This window comes from Cydia strobilella, chromosome 3 (assembly GCF_947568885.1).
Source record: "Cydia strobilella chromosome 3, ilCydStro3.1, whole genome shotgun sequence".
Lineage (NCBI taxonomy): Eukaryota > Metazoa > Arthropoda > Insecta > Lepidoptera > Tortricidae > Cydia > Cydia strobilella.
The window spans coordinates 8,810,969-8,830,690 of record NC_086043.1 but is presented as its reverse complement, the minus strand read 5'-3'; the positions used below and the strand labels follow the sequence as shown (position 1 = coordinate 8,830,690).

The window sequence follows — 19,722 nt, the reverse complement described above, 5'->3', positions numbered from 1 at the left end:
ATTTCACCCAGATTTTCGTTGCGTTTACTTACTGTTACGTGTAACCTTATTGTGCATTTACCGATTTGTTATATTTATTCTAGTAAGCCACAACCAGTGTTAACCATTTGCGGTGTTTATAAAATTCGCTTTGTTTTTATTGTATTGCCAAATAGTGTTTCACTCGGTAACTTCAAGATTTACGTCTAAACACTGTAGTACAATGAACTTCGTATTAACATAAGTAAAACTAATTTTACAAAATTTCCTGTCTATCTAGTAGGTATATCTACCACTGACAAAACAATAACAGTGCAATCTATAGAGTTAGACCTAACCAAGAAACATTGCTGGTGAAACACATAAACTTTACTGAAAAACCACAAATAAATAGGCAAAGCCATTCTGGAGATAAACGGGAAGATTATTTTGTGTTCAAAGCTGCTGGCTCCTCAAGCGCCTAAAATGCCATGAATGGCTTTGAAAACCGAAAGATACATCTATGCCTAATTTGTTTGTTTTGCTCAAATTGACAGGGCACTGTTATGCCTCCAGTGAAATCAACTTGCCCCTAGTTCCCTAGTTCACTGGCTGGTTACGCCCTTGTCTATCAATGGTCTATACTCAGCAATAAGGTGTACCTATGTTATTGTACAATGTAATAGCAGTTTATTCTTATCTTACTAGAGTGACTTCAGTAAATTATTTCTAAAAATAGTTTGTATACAGTCATGGTTTGTCATGGGCGCCACTATTACACTACTACACTATTAACAAAGCAAAGTAGTTGGTTGAAATGAACAGCAAAGTCTCAATGACACCAACATGATGACGACGTGACAACCAGTTTGGCCTAGTGTCACTCGCATAGTGACCCTGCCTGTGAAGCTGATTGTTCTGGGTTTGAATTCCGGTAAGGGCATTTACTTGTGTGATGAACACAAATATTTGTTCCTGAGTCATGGGTGTTTTCTATGTATATAAATATGCATGTATCTATATACTCGTAAGTCCTCCTCCTAGCACCCATAGTACAAGCACAGAATAAGTAATAGTATTATCATACAGAACGGCCACGCACCGCCCTGCCCCGACTCGAATTACCTTGCCCTGTGACAGCAGATTGACGGCCATTTGCCGGCCGCTCAGTACTATTTAACAACTTACTCACACTATGACGCATGCTGTGTGTACAGACGTGCTATTCACATGTAAAAACGCAAGTGATTTTTGATGTATAGCCAATCCGCCCTGTGATACAAGCTTTGATTAGGTTGGGGCTAGGTTGATCTGTGTCTGTGATGTCCCCTAATATTTCTTACACATTGAGTCAAAGATCCCCAATCCCTCCAATCCCTCAATCTAAGGGATGTCTTATCCCTTTATAGGGCACACATAGCTTTTATATGGCAATTTTTTTTCTTAGGACTTCAAAGGGCTGAGGCTTCCATTGTGTATTTATTTTAATCTAGACCATTAAAGGGTTAATTTAAGAAAAGTTTCATATTTTGTGGATGCGATGGGTGTAGATGTAAAGCTTCGATGAAAAATAATGGGCAAGATACTTAATTGAAATAATTGTATACAGTTGTATATATATATATATATATATACATTATTTGGGGATCTCGAAAACAGCTCTAACGATTTTGATGAAATTTGCAATATGGGGGTTTTTGGGGGCGAAAAATCGATCTAGCTAGGTCTTATCTCTGGGAAAACGCGCATTATTGAGTTTTTATATGTTTTCCGAGCAAAACTCGGTCTCCCAGATAGATATTATTAATAATAATACCAGAGCAGGTAGGGGTCTTGACCTAGCGTACCTGACCCTTCATCGGTTTGTTTTTGTCACTTTAGTATTTCCGTGGGGTTTGTTTATCTTCGGTATCTTATCTTATCTTCTTGAGGTAGAGGTCACGGCAGGTTGTATGCAAGTTTTTTTTAGTTCATTTCATTCTCGCCTATTTTGTGAATCAATCTCTGCCTACAACTCTTCATTATTATATTAGGTAGGTGGGTATTTAAGTTTTTGCAAGTAACGCTACCATGCGTTGGTCGAAACTCGAAACACGTGTGTATCGGACTGTATCTATGCCTGTGTCTCATTTGGCTGTATTTTTAGAGATTCTGACTGTTTTTTAATAGCAGTTTTTATAAGCATAAGATAATAATGTTTTATGCAATTTTATTATACGATCAAAATAAACTAGATTAAACATTACTACATATACCACACATGCCACCATACCACCACACCATGCATGATTACTACATATGCCACCTTCCCTTTCAATTAGTTTGTAAGCATTATCGTGTACTTTTATTATGTACCTATGTTACAACTTCTTGAATAAACGTCTTTTATTATTTATTATTATTATATATTGGTTCCCATTACTGAGTCGTTAAATCTACAAGTGTAAAATTTATTAAAATAAACAAAATATTTGTGTATATAACTACTTAACTATAGACTAGTATAGACGAACTCCACTGCATCGGGTCGGGGCTCGTAGATGGAACGTACGTTATGCCACAGGATATGGCATTTGAATGAAATGATGCGAATTGTTTTTATTTCTGTTCGCAAGTCTAAAGGCGCCACGGAGAGTGATCACAAGCAATTGGTGAGGAATAGTGAGGAAGTAATGTACTCGTACACGCATCCCACTCACTCATTATCCGCAGCCGCCGAACGCTCAACTAGAGCGATTGCGTTTTGTTTTGTGCCTAAGCACCATTCATCCTTCCGGGAATAATCCCTATGGTCAAGTTCTTGGAAGTTTTCTACTTTCCCGAGCACATTTCATTATTTCATTAACAAGGGAAAGTAACAACATGAAACTAACTTCAAAATTTGCGTTTGCGTACTACTTAGTTCTACATTTATTCTCATAAAATACCCTGAATACGAGAGATCGGCGGTAACAGTACTATTTCCATTTTCTTTCCCGACGATGTCAGGTTGTCAGGGTTGGGGAAAATGTGTTTTTCTTTTCGCCCTGCATTTAACACGTTTGGTCCTCTGTATGAAAGTCACCCCGTGGGAGAAATTCTAGTTTCCAATCTCATTCCACCTCCGGATCTGGATTAAAGATTAATTTATTTTTATTACCCGGGCCCGATTCAATTTTCGTTCTAGTCACGTTAAGGGACAAAATATAATATTATGAGAGTGATATCGTTCAAGTTTTGGTGCGCATCGCTAAGTAAAAACTAGATAAGTAACTCTATTAATCTTAATATGATTTTTTAATTATACCTACCAAAGAACCAAATAAATAAACTGTTTAATTCGTTTTGATTTATTGCGATGCCACATATTATGTAGACAGGTACAAACAGCAACTCTTAATAACTGTACATCGGTGGCAATGTACAGTTAACAGTATTATGTGTATGGGTCAGTAGCTTTCTAGCAGACAAGCATAAAGGTCGTAGTTGACGGCGAATGCTCAGACTTTTCCCACGATCACCCACGCTTTTCCTTCTGCATATCAATGACATGCTGCAAATCAGCGGAATTCATTGTTATGCTGATGACGGGTGATGCCTCTTACACCGGCCGCACCAATATCTCTCGGGAAAACGTCATCGAGAGCCGGAACAAACTTGTGTCTGAAATTGAGACTTCCCTAAAAGAAATCTCTGAATGGGGTCGACTAAACTTAGTCCGTTTTAACCCTGCCAAGACACAGGTTTGCGCGTTTACCGCAAAAAACTTAGAGTTTGTCGTATCACCTCGTTTTGAGAGCACTCCCCTGACTGTCGCAGCCAGTATCGGAATCCTCGGCGTCGACATTTCGAGTGAAGTCCAGTTCCGCGGCCATTTAGAGGGTAAGGCCAAATTAGCCTCAAAAAAGCTCGGTGTGCTCAACAGATGTGCTACAGCTGTATAAAACGCAGGTTCGCCCACACATGGAATACTGTTCTCATCTTGGGTAGGGGCACCCCAATACCAGCTTCTCCCTCTGGACCGCATCCAGCGAAGAGCGACTCGAATTGTGGACTTATTAATCCCTGCAGCCTCTTTTCGCCATCGCCCTACGCGACAACATTACCATCCTCACCACTTAGATGGTTGGCAGTCCTCAACTGTGCGTTTCTCTAGAAACTTCCTGCCTCGCACAGCTAAACTGTGGAATGAACTGTCGCCTGCGGTATTTCCGGACCGATATGACCTTCAAACCTTCAATAAAAGAGCGTATTCCCATCTTAAAGGCCGGCAACGCACTTACAACCCCTCTGGTGTTGCGGGTGTCCATGGGCGGCGGTAATCGCTTACCATCAGGTGATCCGTCTGCTCGTTTGCCTCCTATTTCATAAAAAAAAAAGTATGGGCGATCGTACATTATGTTAAATTTATAAAATAACCCCTCTGATTGCTACGAGAGTAACACAATATCTTTCGACTGTATTTTCATACATAATATTTTGTCACGTGATCTTTGCTAGATATGTAAGTAATGTAAGTAAATTCGGAGTCACGTCTGCGTTTAGTGAGCTTTTGGGTAGTTGAGTTATGTACATTGTACACTCGAAATGTGTGCCTGTGCGTAAGGTACTTTTGTGTAGGTTTTGTGGGGTAGAGACGGTAGAGTGCTGCTACTCAAGTCATAAACAATTTTGTCTCGACTCGGGGTTTATTTCTAGTGTAACTTGATACCGAGATTTGTAGTAAGCTTTGCGTAAAAGGAGGTTAGATTTATGCTGGTTCGTCTTTATTGAAGCAATCGGTGTTTATGCGTAACAAGGCTGGGGTCCCTCGGGTTGCGCGGGACGGCGCGGGTGGCTGATGCGCCCGGTCGCGGCGCATCGGCCCTGCGTCAGTCCGCCAGTCGCCCGCCGCCGAGCGCTCGGCCGGCCGCCGACAAAACAACCCCCTCTATATTAACCACTTACATCGTGCGTATTATAAAACGCTGAAATCACTGGTCGATTACATTATTAAAGACTATTTACACGGATTAAGAAAATATTACTATATTGTTATGTTTGACTATTTTAATAGATCGTCTCTATTTGTTGAAAATAAGTTCTTTAAAAATTGTTACTGTTTATATTTTAATTATGTTTAAAAGTTGCTGTGCGCGACCGAAAAAGATACCCAAAAGTAAATCAAAACCCGAAAAGATAGACACGATGTCTGGATTTGAAGTTGCTGATGCAAACCAAAAGTTGGGGGAGGAAGTTAGTGAGTCGAAAGATGAGGCTGTGCCAAAACGTTGTAACGATAAAATCATACAAGAAAAAGTTACCCCAGATGCTCCCGAAAAAGATATATGTATTCCTGAGAGTACAAACGACGTAAGTGAGATTGAAATATCTGATGAAGTTGATACAAATCCAGGCGATGATTCCACTGATGATGTTATCAATGATGATATTTTGGCCCAAGTGTACAAAAGGGAATTAATGAAAAAAAGATATTCGGTGGATATCAAGAAAAGCCGCATGGATTTCAAAAGGTTCTCGGTTGATTACCGGCGAGATACGGCTACTTTAGAGGAATTGGCGCGCCTTGAGCAAAAATTAGCGCAGACGAATTTTGATATCCGGCCTGGCAGCCAACGTAAGTCTACTGGGATACTTAAAACGAGTGTTAGCACCGGAAGTGGGGACCACAAGTCTTTTCAAGAGCCAAGCTCTGATGACGATGACGTCTTTGAAAAGGGTATACCTGAGTCTGACGAGGAGCCGACTGAGCCTCCTGCGACGCCAGTGGGACGGGACGAACTGGCTATGCGGAGACACCGATTCTTCTCTGACCTGGTGTGCGCCGCGCGCGCAGCCGTCGAGCACCGCGTTCGTTTCGACCCCCTAGGGCCTGTAGTTGCTGAACCCGGTGAGTTGGTTGTCAAGTACACATGTTCCTGCGCCACGGATTCTTTACCGACGACAGATTACCGTGTCAGGGGTACTGAGGGGTAAAGTGACAAAGCGATATGAAGATAAAAGGAAAGTAGGAAAATGATTTTCTTGCTGCTCATGCGGGGTATTGTAATGTGTACATATACCTAATATTTATGTACCTACGTGAACTACAAGATTATTTCATTCTTTTTGGGGCGACTACTTCATTATTGATATAGTTTTAAAATGGCAAAACAAAATCAAATTTCAGTAAATTTTTGAGTACGCGATTGCTATGTAGGTATCTGTTAATCTGTTTATTTATATCGTATAAAAAGGCGTAAACGAACCTCATGTACAGGCTGGCTCAAACATACGTTGACAAAGAATTTTTAGGAATATGTTTCTTTCTTACACATATTTTACAAAACGTCTTAAAAAAGAAAACTACATACAATCATTTAACAGAAACGAAACGTATTATCTTCACAATATTCTTCTTTGGCTTTGTAGTAGTAGTAGTAATCACTTTATTGTACACAACACAGGTGTACATAAAATTACACACACACACTAGCGTTTGTTAAAATTCAACAACAAGTCAACAATATGCACAGTAAAAAATCTTTGTCCAACGTATTAGCAGTGTTAGCAGTGAGCGAAAAAATGTTGACTCGTTTTTTGCGTAAAATGTGCTTTAATCTAATCCAAGTTTGCTTAGGGGTTTACCTTATTTAAATGCCAGCAATGGCATCAATAGATGTAATTAAGAGGATATATTAGCTGAGCCCCTTTTCAGGTTTGAAAATTTTAGGTAAATATCTCCGTCGCGTTTACGGGGACGGCTGCTTAAATTAGTGTGATAAGGACAACTGCAGCTTAGGCAAAAAATCCTGCGTAAAAATCTGAAAAATCAAAGTTTCGTTCTCGACATTTTCCTTCTCCAAAACTTAACCATTTTGTTTACGGCGCATTTTTTTTGGCCGTTTTTAACGCTATTTGAAGTAACCTAGTTCTTATAAAAACAAGAATATCAACAAAAGCAAAAGGTACAGACACAGATACGGTAATATTGAACTCGTATAAAAAAGTTACTCGTTTAGAGCCAAAATCCAGACAGAAAAATGTCGAGAACGTTTGTATGGAAAAATAACCACAAATGTATGAAAAGGACACATTTCATACATTTGTGGTTATTTTTCCATAAAAAGAGTACTGGTAATTGAAGAGTGAAACCTCTCACGTGCACAGATAATTTGAAGTAAATATTTCTATGAAGGCAATACGGCAATGGCATGTTTCGCCGGTATGTTGACTTATATTTTAGCGTTAAGAGCCAACAGGAGTGGTCATTTCTCCATACAAACGTACTCGACTGTTTCCTCCGTGGTTTTTGAAGCTAGAGCAATGATTTTTTCAACACAGATTAATATTGTCAATATCTGTGTCGGTGTGTTTTGCTTTTTTTGATATTTTTGTTTTTTAAGGCGCTAGAGCCCTTCACACATGGCCAAAAATGGCCTCACTGACTATGCCGCAATGAGAGGCGTGGTATTCAAAACTGGTATCAATTAGCCAAAAAATCAAAACAGTCCGACACAGACAATTTCATAATCATTTAGATTTCCAAATTTGGTTACGATTGGTTAAGTTTTGGAGGAGGAAACAGTCGAGTACAAAACCTCGATTTTTGAGATTTTTACGCAGGATTTTTCGCCTAAGCTGCAGTTGTTCTTATCGCACTAATTTTAGGGGCGGGGTCAAGTTTCTAAATACGTACACAGACAGAAAAGTGATGGGCAATAGTCGACATTAAATGTCGATAATCTAGTGATGTGATAAGATCGATAAACCTTTTCAAAGTCGCGATTTGCCTCTTAGTAGGCGAAGTAAGTAAAGTGAGTATGCACTTTGGCCTCAGGGGATATCGTTTAACACTATTTATTATTCCTTGGTTCATACAAAGCTGAGCTGACGCACTAGCTACGAGATTAAGTCCTGGTAACCCGCGAAAAAGGGAGGGGAAAAGTCGGCTTCTGCGGTCCAGTTTGCCTCTATTTCTACATATCTGTTGCTATGAGATCAAATTTGGTATAATTATTGTGTAAATTAGGGACGAATAATTTATTTTAGAAATAATAGTTTCACATTTTCATACACAAATCTGAATATATGAACGAAACATTAAAATCATATATAATTTTTGGTCACTGATTTGCTCTTTAGAAGCAAATTGTGGTGATTTGCACTAAAAATTAATTACACAATTTAGTCCATTTATTCGTTATTTAGAAAAGTATCAGTTCTAAGTACGTATTCATACATTTGATTGTAAAAAGAATTAGTAATACTTTGGTTAAAATATTGTTTTATATTTTACAATTTTCACTATTATTCTAAAATTTATTTTAAATAAAGTATTACTTTTATTAAATCGTTTATGACGTGATCTTATTAAGTATGTATATGAAAAGGGCTCCACGAGGCGAAATACTTTTTACGCCAATTATTTTCTTTTTTTTTATTTACAACAAAGACGAAAGTTCGAGAAAAATGTGGTTACTTAATAATTGCCTAACTTGTTGAAAAAATAACTTTACATACTATCAACTTATAACCGTAGTATATTCCATGATATGTTTTAAATGCACCATATTTTTTTCTAATTTTTAAAAGAATATTTAATACCTTTAAAATAATATCTGTCTGTCTGTCTGACTGACTGTCAATCTATCTGTCAGTCTGTCACCAGGCTGTATCTCATGAACCGTGATAGCTAGACAGTTGCAATTTTTACAGATGATGTATTTCTGTTGCCGCTATAACAAGAAATACTAAAAACAGAATAAAATAAATATTTAAGTGGGGCTCCCCAAACAACAAACGTGATTTTTTGCTGTTTTTTGCGTAATGGTACGTTTGCGTTTTTTGTTAATAGCTTTTGAACTTTTTTTATGTGGGAATGCTTCGAATACATTTTTCTAGACATCATTCCGAATCTAATGAGGTATCATACGTATTTTTAAGAGTTAGTATCTCTATTAGTGGCAGCCGTACAAGCCCAATTTCAAAGAAAAACCGCAAATGGATTTACAAGTTAGCCGTTTGGCACACGCATACTGAGGTCAAAACAAAATTTTTGACCCGCAGTTCCTAAAAAAATCCCTTAGGAAGGGTGTGCTACAACATTTTTTTTTGTATGGAAAAAAACATTTTTTTTTTCAAAAACCTATCGTGTGTGGTATCATACGAAAGGGCTTTTTGAGGCGATTCTAAAAGTATACCAAATCATTACATTTTAGCCATTTTTTTTGTAAATTAAAACAAATAGAATTTTCAAAACATACCAAGTTTGGGGTCAAGTTAAAGGGTTAAAGAGGTATTTCCCGTTGGATATATGGATATTACGTATCCTTGTATGATTAATATGTACCGTATCTGCAGTACAGTTCCATAAGTCTCGTAAAATAGGTATTGAAGTAGAACGGCCGGTCCGGGCCGTAGCAACTACGCTCGCATTCCATTGCTAATTGTTCTGTTTATAAGTTATTGATATACCCGACAAAAAAAAAAAAAAAAGTGTTTTTTGTTTAATTTAGTTTAATTTGTATACTTTTAGTTTAAGTCATATATGTTAATACCTCCGCTCTACCTGGCTTTCATTGATTACGCCAAAGCGTTCGATACTATATCGCACAATAGCATGTGGAGAGCACTACACGGCTGCAATGTACCAACAGAGACTATAGAGCTCTTACAGGATATTTATAGAAAAAGCGTATCATGCGTGAAAATGGAAACAAAAGGTCCAGAAATAAAAATATGCCGAGGAGTCAGACAAGGTGATCCGCTCTCACCTAGAATTTTTATTACTGTGCTCGAAAATATAATGAAAAAGCTAAACTGGCAGGGAAAAGGCATATACATAAAAGGCGACTTTTTAACTAATCTTAGATTCGCCGATGATATCAGTATTTTCTCAGAATCAGCTAGTCAACTGCAGAAAATGATATGCGATCTCAACACAGTCAGTCTCAACATCGGCCTAGAACTAAACACTACCAAAACAAAACTAATGACAAATTCTACAGAAATACCCATTTACATTAACAACACTGCACTAGAATATGTACCAGAATACGTGTATTTAGGAAAACAAATATCATTTGACAAAAATAGACATCAAGACGAAATAAATAGACGAATAAACATGGCATGGAATAAATTCTGGAGCTATAAAGAAATTTTGAAATCCAAAATCCCTATAAAACTAAAGAAAAAAGTTTTAGATTCCTGCATACTTCCTTGTCTATCCTACGGCAGCCAAACATGGATATATGGTAACGAAACCAAACACAAAATTCAAACATGTCAAGCAGCTTTAGAGAGAAGTATTTTAAATATTAAAAGGAAAGACAGAATACGCAACGTCGATATCAGGGAAAGAACGCATGTTATAGACGCCCTAGAATACTGCAAGAAACAAAAATGGAAGTGGGCTGGCCATATTGCCCGTATGAACCCCGAAAAATGGACAAGAAAAGTCACTACATGGACAGGCCCGCCCAATAAAAGAATGCAAGGAAAGCCGAAAGACAGATGGAATGATGAGATTATCAGAGTGGCGGGAAAAGACTGGATAAAAAAAGCAAGAGACAGAGACACCTGGAAGAGTATGGAGGAGGCCTTTACTCGCAAAGAGGTCCTTAGAAAATATTTTAACTAACAAAAAACTGCATGTAATAAGTATTCTTGTTTAATTTTAATCTTAAGTTTACTAACTACTAGTGAAATGAGTTTTAATTATTTATCTATTTTAAAAATTGAATAATGAAAAACAAACAAAATGTGAACTAATCCTTTTAAAATACAATTTTTTTTTTGTCGATTTATTAATTTTAAAACTGTGATATGTATATGGTTATTTCAATATTTCAAATTAAATCAAATGAATTTTAAATAATTTTATAGAACAATTTTTTGCTCATTGATTGAATTAATTTATATTAGGTATTTTTTTTTTAATGAAATTTTAAATTTTGAATTTTATTCATCCATGACTTCCCAAATGTTAGTGTTTAAGTGATTTAAATATCATTTTAACTGTTAATTTAATTTAATCGAATATATATTTTTTTTTTCTGTAAAAAAATATTAATATTAATTAATATATAAAAATTAGTATTCATTTAATCATATTTGTAATTAAATTGTTTTAGAAATAACGCTTGTATACCTATGTTGAAATGTTACTATTTTAAGCTGTAAAATTATGTACTTATATACATGTAACCAAATGTGATTTTTTTCCTAAGGAATAAAGAGGCTATAATAATAATAATAATGTTAATACCTACAGTATTAAGTTATTTGTTATAGGTTAAGTGTGCGCTCACCGATAAAATGTATTTTGCGTGAAAAAACAATTAATTCTCGTGTAAGTGAATATTATGTATTCTTATGAGAAAATAAAGATCCTTAAACCTAACTGTGTCACTTTGAATTAAAAAAAAAACTAAATAAAATTATTTTTAAAATTCCTTTTTTTGGGTTAGATATGAGGAAATCACGTATCATTTTTGGTATATTGTACAAAAAAATCAGCCATATCGTATCTGGAGGAGCCCAAACTTGGTATGTTTTGAAAATTCTTTTTGTTTCAATTTAAGAAAAATGGCTAAAATGTAATGATGTGATATATTTTCAGAATCGCTTCAAAAAGCCCTTTCGTATGATAGATAAGAGAAGAATACGATAGGTTTAAAAAAAAAGTTTTTTTATACAAAAAAAAAAAGATTTTTTATCCAAAAAAAGTTTCAGCACTCCCCTCCCAAGGGATTTTTTTTAGGAACTGCGGGTCGATAATTTTGTTTTGACCTCTAGTATACGTGTACCAAACGGCTAACCTGTACATCGATTTGCGGTTTTTTAATGCGAACAGCTTACACTATATTTTTAACCACCTTGAACGTTTTGTAGACTAGACTATTGTCCCAAATTGGGGTTTCTTATTCATTCCGACCAGGATTAGGAGCTCTTCAAACATACCTATTTTAATCAAAATCTGACTCATAAATAAAAAACGGACCATTAATAAAACTGTATAATTACATCAACGTAAGAAATATCTCATGTCACATGTTTCTTTGTTATGATAATTTTATCTAACCTGAGGCTTTCTTTTTTTCTAATCAACGAAGCCGGAGAGCGACAAATTTGTTTTTCATCACACTTGCTCGAAAAGATCTTATTTCATGCAGGTGTACTGAAGGGAAAACAAAAGGCCTATATTGTTCCCGCGGGAGTTATAGCTTTCTTTTTTTAATTAGATATGTCACTAATTCATACGAAGTACGAACCAAGTAAGTTATAAGTAAAATACTTTGTTTAAAGTATAAGGGTGTGTAAGGGAGTTTTACTTCTAAAATACTGACAATTATAATTTAGTATTTTTGTTTATAATATTTAATTGGATTAATTTAATAGCCGTTTAAAATATTTTTACACAAAATTTTCAATCGTGGCTGAATGCCGAAGGTCTGTGCCTTAGATGCCTAACCTGTCAAGAAATGACAATATGGCGGACGAATATTTGAAATGTCACCGTATTTTATAATTATTTCCCTGAAAATTTAGTTTTTCATTACAAGTGTAACGAAAACCATTGTGTGTAACTCCGGGGGTAAGAATATTGTAAACTCCTCCTTTACAGAATCTCACTTACCCCCCTCGTTGCACAATGTAGGTACTAAAAGCACAGCGTGTCGAAAGTTGATACTTTCCGCACGGAAACGAGAAAAGAAATGATTGTTTTTTTACTCTCCTGTAAAAGTCAAAATGTTATTTGGATTGCAGGTTGTAGAAGGATATTGAATTCAGCTACCTAAAATCAAGAAGTTAAATCACAATAACAGGAAATAAGTAAACGCTCAGTGGTGGTAGCGAGCTAAGCTAACAGAAAAAGTTTGTAAGAACTAGCTATAGCCTATGATATGCCTATATAGCGGGCCGCGACCGCGACGCGACTTGCAGGCATAAGGTCCGTGAGCGCAAATGACGTGCGCGTCTGTGTGCGTGCACCACACACACGGGGATATGGCGGCGCCGCCCCCGTCAGCGCGACGGAGATAATCAGTTTGAAATCTCAAAATTGAGAATTCGCTCAGCTCCTGTTGGCTCTTAATTATTTCTAATTTAGGCAATTTAAACAATTGTTGAAGCAGGCTATCTGCGTGGTGAAATAGGGAGCTGGTGCATTTAAGTAGGTAATAGGTAGTATTATGAATATTATGATACATCTATCTTATAATTGAGATCATATCAGGTGAACTTTTTTTCTATTCAGTCCAAGCCGAAAAGTTCACTTGATATTAGCTCTACTATAATCACTACGAGTTATTGCCCAGGAAGACATTACTAACGAAATTTGTTCGTGGCCCGTGGCATCTTTATCTATCTATACTATACCATTGCCAATAATAATAAAATAAAAGCCCTCTCACGAGCTCACATAACCTAATAACGCAGGTATATTTGCTCTTAATTTGATGAACATATCTTTTGGAGGATATATGGCGTGTTTCTGCGGTAGGTATGTTTACTTTCGTTTTGGCTTTTAGCTACATATTTATTTAGAGGTTATGTGTACCTTTATTGTAATTACCACGATTGTAATACTACAATTAAAGTATATTCAGACACGATAAGCTAACGGCCTATATTAACAAACATGTATCTGTGGGTGCATCGTAATGTTCACTTTAATGTATCGATAACATTCAAATTTAGAACATCTCTGAGAAACAAAGAAATTTGATTTGGCATCTATTCTAATATCAGTCGAGATCGAGATGACGCTTTATTCGAAATGAAGTGTCAGTTGCAAACAATTTTGACATATCTCGCATGTTACTTGATATAATGGAACTATTGGTAATCGGCCCCCGACTCTAGTTTGTCTCTGAATAAAATAAAAAAAACAACGGATGCGTAAAGTGCGCGAAAAAGATTGCTTTACCGCCATTTGACGTTTAGTTTGTCTGATAACTAATGTTAGTGAGTATAAAATTACTTTGTTTTGTTGACACTTATGATATTGATGTAGTTAAACAGTGTATGTAACTGTAGCATTAAAACACTCGTGTGATCCACAACCCACGACCCACGCTCGTATTTTAATGCCTTTCATTATGTAGCAGTCACATAAACTACTATTAAGGCTGCTTCCAATATGTGAAAAACGTGTTCTATACTAACTAACAGTTCAGTTTAGACTTTATAAAACTACTTGTTTACCGTTACTCAAGTGCGGATACGGGTTTACAATTTACATCGGTTTCCATCAGTTGGCGTGATAATATTTAACGTGCCTCTGTCACGGCCTGTATTTAGCTTAAACAATGCAAATCTAAATTTTATTTTATAATGTAAATTCAATTTGATTATCAGACGATCGGCGACCGCGTTGCGCTCTAACTAAACTATATAGAGCAAGTGATCGCGAGTACCTTCTCAAAATGTTATCGATTGTACATTAAAGGATAAGTTTCGCCTAGTTTTACGTTTTCTTGCTTAGTTATATTTTAAAGAAGATGTAAACGTATTAATCTGTAACTGTCCTACTTGCCATATGGAATGCCTCCTTCAATTTATTACTGCCTATTAAAGACATCACATGTATGTTGTTAATAAAATTGTACTCTTAATTATTTGCTACCGACTCCATGTCTTTTGAACATAATTGAATCTTGTTCACAAACTGCCGACAGTTTAAAGAATTGAAGTTAATAATAAATATTAGAAATATGTTCATTTACTAATAAAGCTTTATTAATAAACCAAAGAGCTATTGATATTATACAAGAGACGTAGTTTAAAAAAAAAAATTGTTCCCCCGAGTTTGACAGTTGAAGCAACCGCTGTACGGCAGCCAAACATCGGAGACGTGTGGCAATTAGGTGGCACTATTTAGTGATGAGACACATTTCTCAAGTGTCTTCTCAGGCAACAAATTAATACCTATTACTTACGTAAATCGTTTTGGTGGTAAGTATGATCGCTATTTAAAAAACATTAATGTCAATAGTACGACATTGTCATTGATTCAGTACCTAATTATTACGAGACGTGTCGCAATAGAACACCAAACTTGTACAGAACGACATGGTCACATCACTAGTCTGTCAGAAACATCAAATGCTACCTAAATGCCACGAGCCTCCGATGTTTGGGCACCATATATTTTATGGTAACTAAATTGTCAAACGTAAACTTCTGACATCAAAGTTACCGCATAATGTAAGAAGCCGTACAACACCTGCTGTCAAATGCGAAGCGCTAATGTGTCTTAGACGTTACGTATCTTATACAATACAATCAATGAATCTTTAAAGTAAACATACCTCTCTCCACACAGGTGTTAAAATAAAGGGTGTACTACACAATTAATTTAACACTCATAATAGTATTACATATTATATAACGCAGGGTAGCTATAGCGAGCTGTTGGGGAGTAGCGACCCCACGTCCCCGAGTGCTCCTGGGGAGTTCTGTTACCCGCAAGGAGGGTGGGTGGGACAGGATTCTGTTCCTCTGGCTTGCCTTGGCCGGCTGGCCAGAGTGGAGTCGTTTGAGCTATATTTAAGCTTCAGTGGTGGAAGTGAAATATGCATAAGACATGAGTACCATATTCGAAACCTAAAGTTCATGAATCCTGCCTGGTGTAAATATAACTGAGACGATGACTTGGAAATATGCTTTTGCTGTAACTGTCAAAGCAACTGCCCGTGGTGGGAGTGTGGGAGAGAGAGGGTCGTATATGCTAGAAAAGGGCAATGACAACCGACAACAGTGTTGCCACTCTCAATATTATCTTTACGTTCCGAATATGGTAAGTTATTTAATTAGCGTTTCATTTTTGTGTAAAACGCTGTCATAAAATAAAACAATTTAAACAGATTATATATTTCTCGCGTGAAATGAATTTGAAATACTTCCCAACACCTACGTTTCGAGCAGTTTCGACCACTTTCTAATAAGTAATAACACAACTCACTCACTCGTGGTCACGTGACAGACTGAGAAACCCAATACCTAATCTCTGTTGTTCTGGACACAGTGGTCTTGTATGAGCTCGCCCTTACCGACTTTTTCGTCTGATTACTTGTTTGTCAGCGCTCCAGTGTTATGCCATCCATTACAAGAAGAGCTATAGAGCCAGCTTACCGAACCAGCTTATCAAACGCAGAGGAGCCCATTTAACTATGATCCTGAGTTCTGTAATAATTGCGAGTAGTTAATATAAATTGTAGAGATTCGGTCGTGTCGTGGTTAGGCTTTGCCTTTTCTTGGTGAGCGGTTAGTGTAAGACTCCAGCCAGCTCCATTATAGTCATCAAATATAAATATTATAAAATAACCTTATTTATTATTATATTCTATTTTATTTTATTTCCTTCGGATAAATATAACCAGGGACCGGCCCGCTATCCCTTATCGGGGTTTTATAAGGGTATTGCATAAGGCTTAACTCACCATACCCTTTGCCAGACGAAACCCTTTGTTTTGGTTTTAAAAACCCTTATATAAAGCTACCACATTTGAGTAATCGGTAGCCCAAATACCCTTACAAAACCTTTATCATCCGCTCACCAACACCTTGCATATTGCTTATAAGGGTTAGCCTTATAAAGGGCTTCCCTTTTAGCATATAAGCGTGCTAATTTAAGTCATCTACCTTGTTCATAAAGCACACATTACTTCGAATTCGAGCGATCGTCGGCGGCGTTCTTTGACTAGGCACGTATTTTCTTTCCTTTTCATACACTACCGTAGATATATACTAATCCTGTCTCTTTCACGCAAAGGGAAACCTTTATAAAAAGCGCTTAAAGATAAGGGTAACCCTTATTAAGAGCTAGCCTTATTTTTGGTTAGCTTTTCGGTAAGGGTTAGTCAAAGGTAAGGGTATGAATGGGCTTGCAGTTCAAAAGGGAAAGTCTTTCAATGTGTTAGCCGTGTTTAAGTGTCGCCCATTGAAAGGGTTTTATCGCGGAAAGGGTTGTCCGGTCCCTGAATATAACCGGTCAATAGTCATATTATCCGCCTATTGTGATGACTGATGCGTTGGAGAATATCCTTTATTTAGTTTATTTTTTTTTTTTTTCTGGCCGTATTAAGTATTCTCATAACGGTGTATTTGCCTTATTGATTGTCAGCCAATGTCATTTCTTATGCAGCCGATATGGCTTACACTGATTATTACGTGTCCTAATACGTCACCACCGCATGAGTCATTGGCATGTTTCGAGCGAGTACAGTACGGAGTGACGAAGTGCCGGCAGCGGGCAGCCGGTCTCCGTTGAGTATCACGGCATCCGCTCGGCGACTAGTCGACTACACTCCAACTCCAGCCAGTGTTCAAAGTCGCACGCGCATCGCTAGTGATTATATCAGAAAAACAAACCACCAGTGTTCTTATATTGTGCTGTGACTGTGCCATTTATTCGGATTTGTAATAAACGGTAAGAAATAAGAAGCTTAGTCGTCATAAATATAACGTGCGTTTATTGTGTTAATTTCTGTATCATTGTAGAATATAACGGCCCTCCAGAGCCTAATGTAATAAATAAGGAACATATACGGTTTAAAATACACTTGTTATTTTCCTGCCGGTTGCTGTAATGGCTGTCTATTTAACTGTGTAACTGCGGTTTAATGCTACTTCTTGTTTATGACTTCGTTGTTATAGACATGGGATGGTCCGGTAATTCAGGGCGGTAACGCCGGTAACGTGACGTTTGCGAGCTTTGGCACTATTTTCAACCACCAATCACCGATATTATTTATGTGCATGATTTCATATATTATGAGTGATGGATTAGAATTATCACTACTTTAGACAGCTGGCATATGATAATAGATGTCTGATATAATTTTATACGTAATAGTGTTCGCACAGTTATAGTTTTATGAACTCAAATTAAGAACCGCCGTAGTTTTCTTTGCACAATTTACTACAAGTCCTACACTGAAAAGTTCTGTCATATCATTTAATCTAAGTTTTGCAATGTATAATTCATGTGGAATAGTAAAGAGTTTGTCCAAGATGAGCATGACATATTTTTACGACATATTTTATTACCTACTTGTCTCGTGTGAGCATTCGATTATTTATTATTTTTATTCACATGACTATAAATACATATTATTGTAATTGAAATTAAATAACCCACCCGACTGGCCCTGGCATTGCTAATAGGCAAATTTAAGTATTTACTTATTCCATTATAAGTCTGTTAAGTATATGTACTTACAGTAAGTAGGTATAATATGTAGTATCTATGTTAATTACTTTATCTATATATAATTTACTGCAGACATACGTTCCCAAGTACCTTATGTAATTTCTGATAAATTTTGCTCATTCAAATAATGCAATGACTGTGGGCTTTAAGAACTTGATCGAATCATTTCAGGTCGGGAACATGTGAATGAAGTTGATTACTGATGAATCATATTGCAATTGCACTCCCTCGCCAAAACACCATCTACGTAAATTGGACGTAATGGAAACCAATTATATAAATAGCACTAATTATTTATCTATTCTTTGTCATTAGTATTGTCTGGATACGAAGTGTAATCTGTGATTAAGCTTGAGTAAGCGTTTTCGTTAAAACAGACTGAAGTGCATCCAAGTGACTGTTTCAAACTTTCCTAGCGTGGTAAAGGGCTGTTTTAAAGGAGGTAAAAAAGTTATTGTAGGGTTGATACTTTGAAGGCAAATGACAGTATTACAAGGATAATATATGTTAAATAGAGTACAAAATGTTTCGAATAGGTACTTTACTTTTAAAGGAAAATTAGTGATTTTCCTTTTGTGTTAAACGTTGGCATTGAATTGTATAGTGTACGAACTGGATACGGTTGGGCGACCACCGGCTCTGTAGTTCACAGGATCTCATTCTGTTGGCTATTGTTGGTGTACCTATTGATGTGTAAATTTTCGATACAGTACATATTGGTAATATAATACCGTTACAATGTTCACTTAGTTTCTTTTAATGTCATTTAAATGCGTGTTTGACCGTAACCAGCGTAGGCACTTGTTGGTTTTATTGGTCTGCCTTAAGTTTCATCAGACGGATTTGTCGTATTACTAATTTTTTAAATGCACAATATTTTTTGCATAAACATGCAACGATTAGCGAATACAAATGGTAAAAATATTTTATAAGCATATCAAATAACATAGAAATAGTAAGAGTTACTAGACTAGATAACCTGTTTTGTAGAGTTTTCTAACTTTCTTTTATATACTTAATTCATCATAATACCACAACTGAGTGAATTAAATTGCGAATGCTATCATCGTTCGCATCAACTTTTGTCAGAGCTTAAGTTTAAAGTAGAGAAAGGGTTTAATTGTTTGTTGTTTGTTACGCCCTGCGGCATTGAAAACGGGCGTTATTTCTAGCTGTCATTTATTAAAGACCGCTTTAGAGTTACATTTGTGGGCCGGCTTGAATGCTTTATTCTGACCTGGCACGGATCCCATCTCATGCGTAAATATAAACGTGAATACTGAAAAGCAACATTGAAAACATTCACGTTCCAGTGTGCTTCGTTTTTTACGTACTATCTGCATACATTTATACAAACCACTATACATAAACGTTTCAATGTTACTTAATTTTGATGTTAAATCTCATTGAAAACTTACTGATTCTATAAGTGATTATTTGATTAATTACTCGTACAAAGTGTCAGTCATTCATAGTTTCATAAAAAATGTTTTGCATCAATTATTTATTTTTCATAAAAATATAATTGTAAGTAACACAGCTTTTAAATGTTGAAAAGTAACTTTAATTTTAGGTATTTCATA

At 36.3% G+C, this 19,722-nt stretch overlaps 1 protein-coding gene and 1 long non-coding RNA gene across 4 annotated transcripts in view; both read left to right on the top strand.

Annotated features, from left to right (window-relative positions):
- The window catches only part of LOC134755813 (uncharacterized), a 359,324-nt gene that overhangs the window by 154,575 nt on the left and 185,027 nt on the right, over positions 1 to 19,722 (top strand). The window lies entirely within an intron of this gene.
- LOC134755761 (adenylyl cyclase-associated protein 1) overlaps positions 1 to 19,722 on the top strand; it is a 62,061-nt gene that overhangs the window by 169 nt on the left and 42,170 nt on the right. Inside the window, exon 1 of one of the 3 annotated variants that reach the window (XM_063692339.1) lies at positions 4,908 to 5,827. The exons of 1 other annotated variant lie outside the window; for it this stretch is intronic. In XM_063692339.1, coding sequence (XP_063548409.1) covers positions 5,053 to 5,827 — 775 coding nt within the window. In that variant the 5' untranslated portion in view covers positions 4,908 to 5,052. Of the gene's footprint in view, positions 1 to 4,907; positions 5,828 to 17,196; positions 17,357 to 19,722 lie in introns of those variants that run through there. One more of the 3 variants, XM_063692340.1, reaches the window with a different exon arrangement.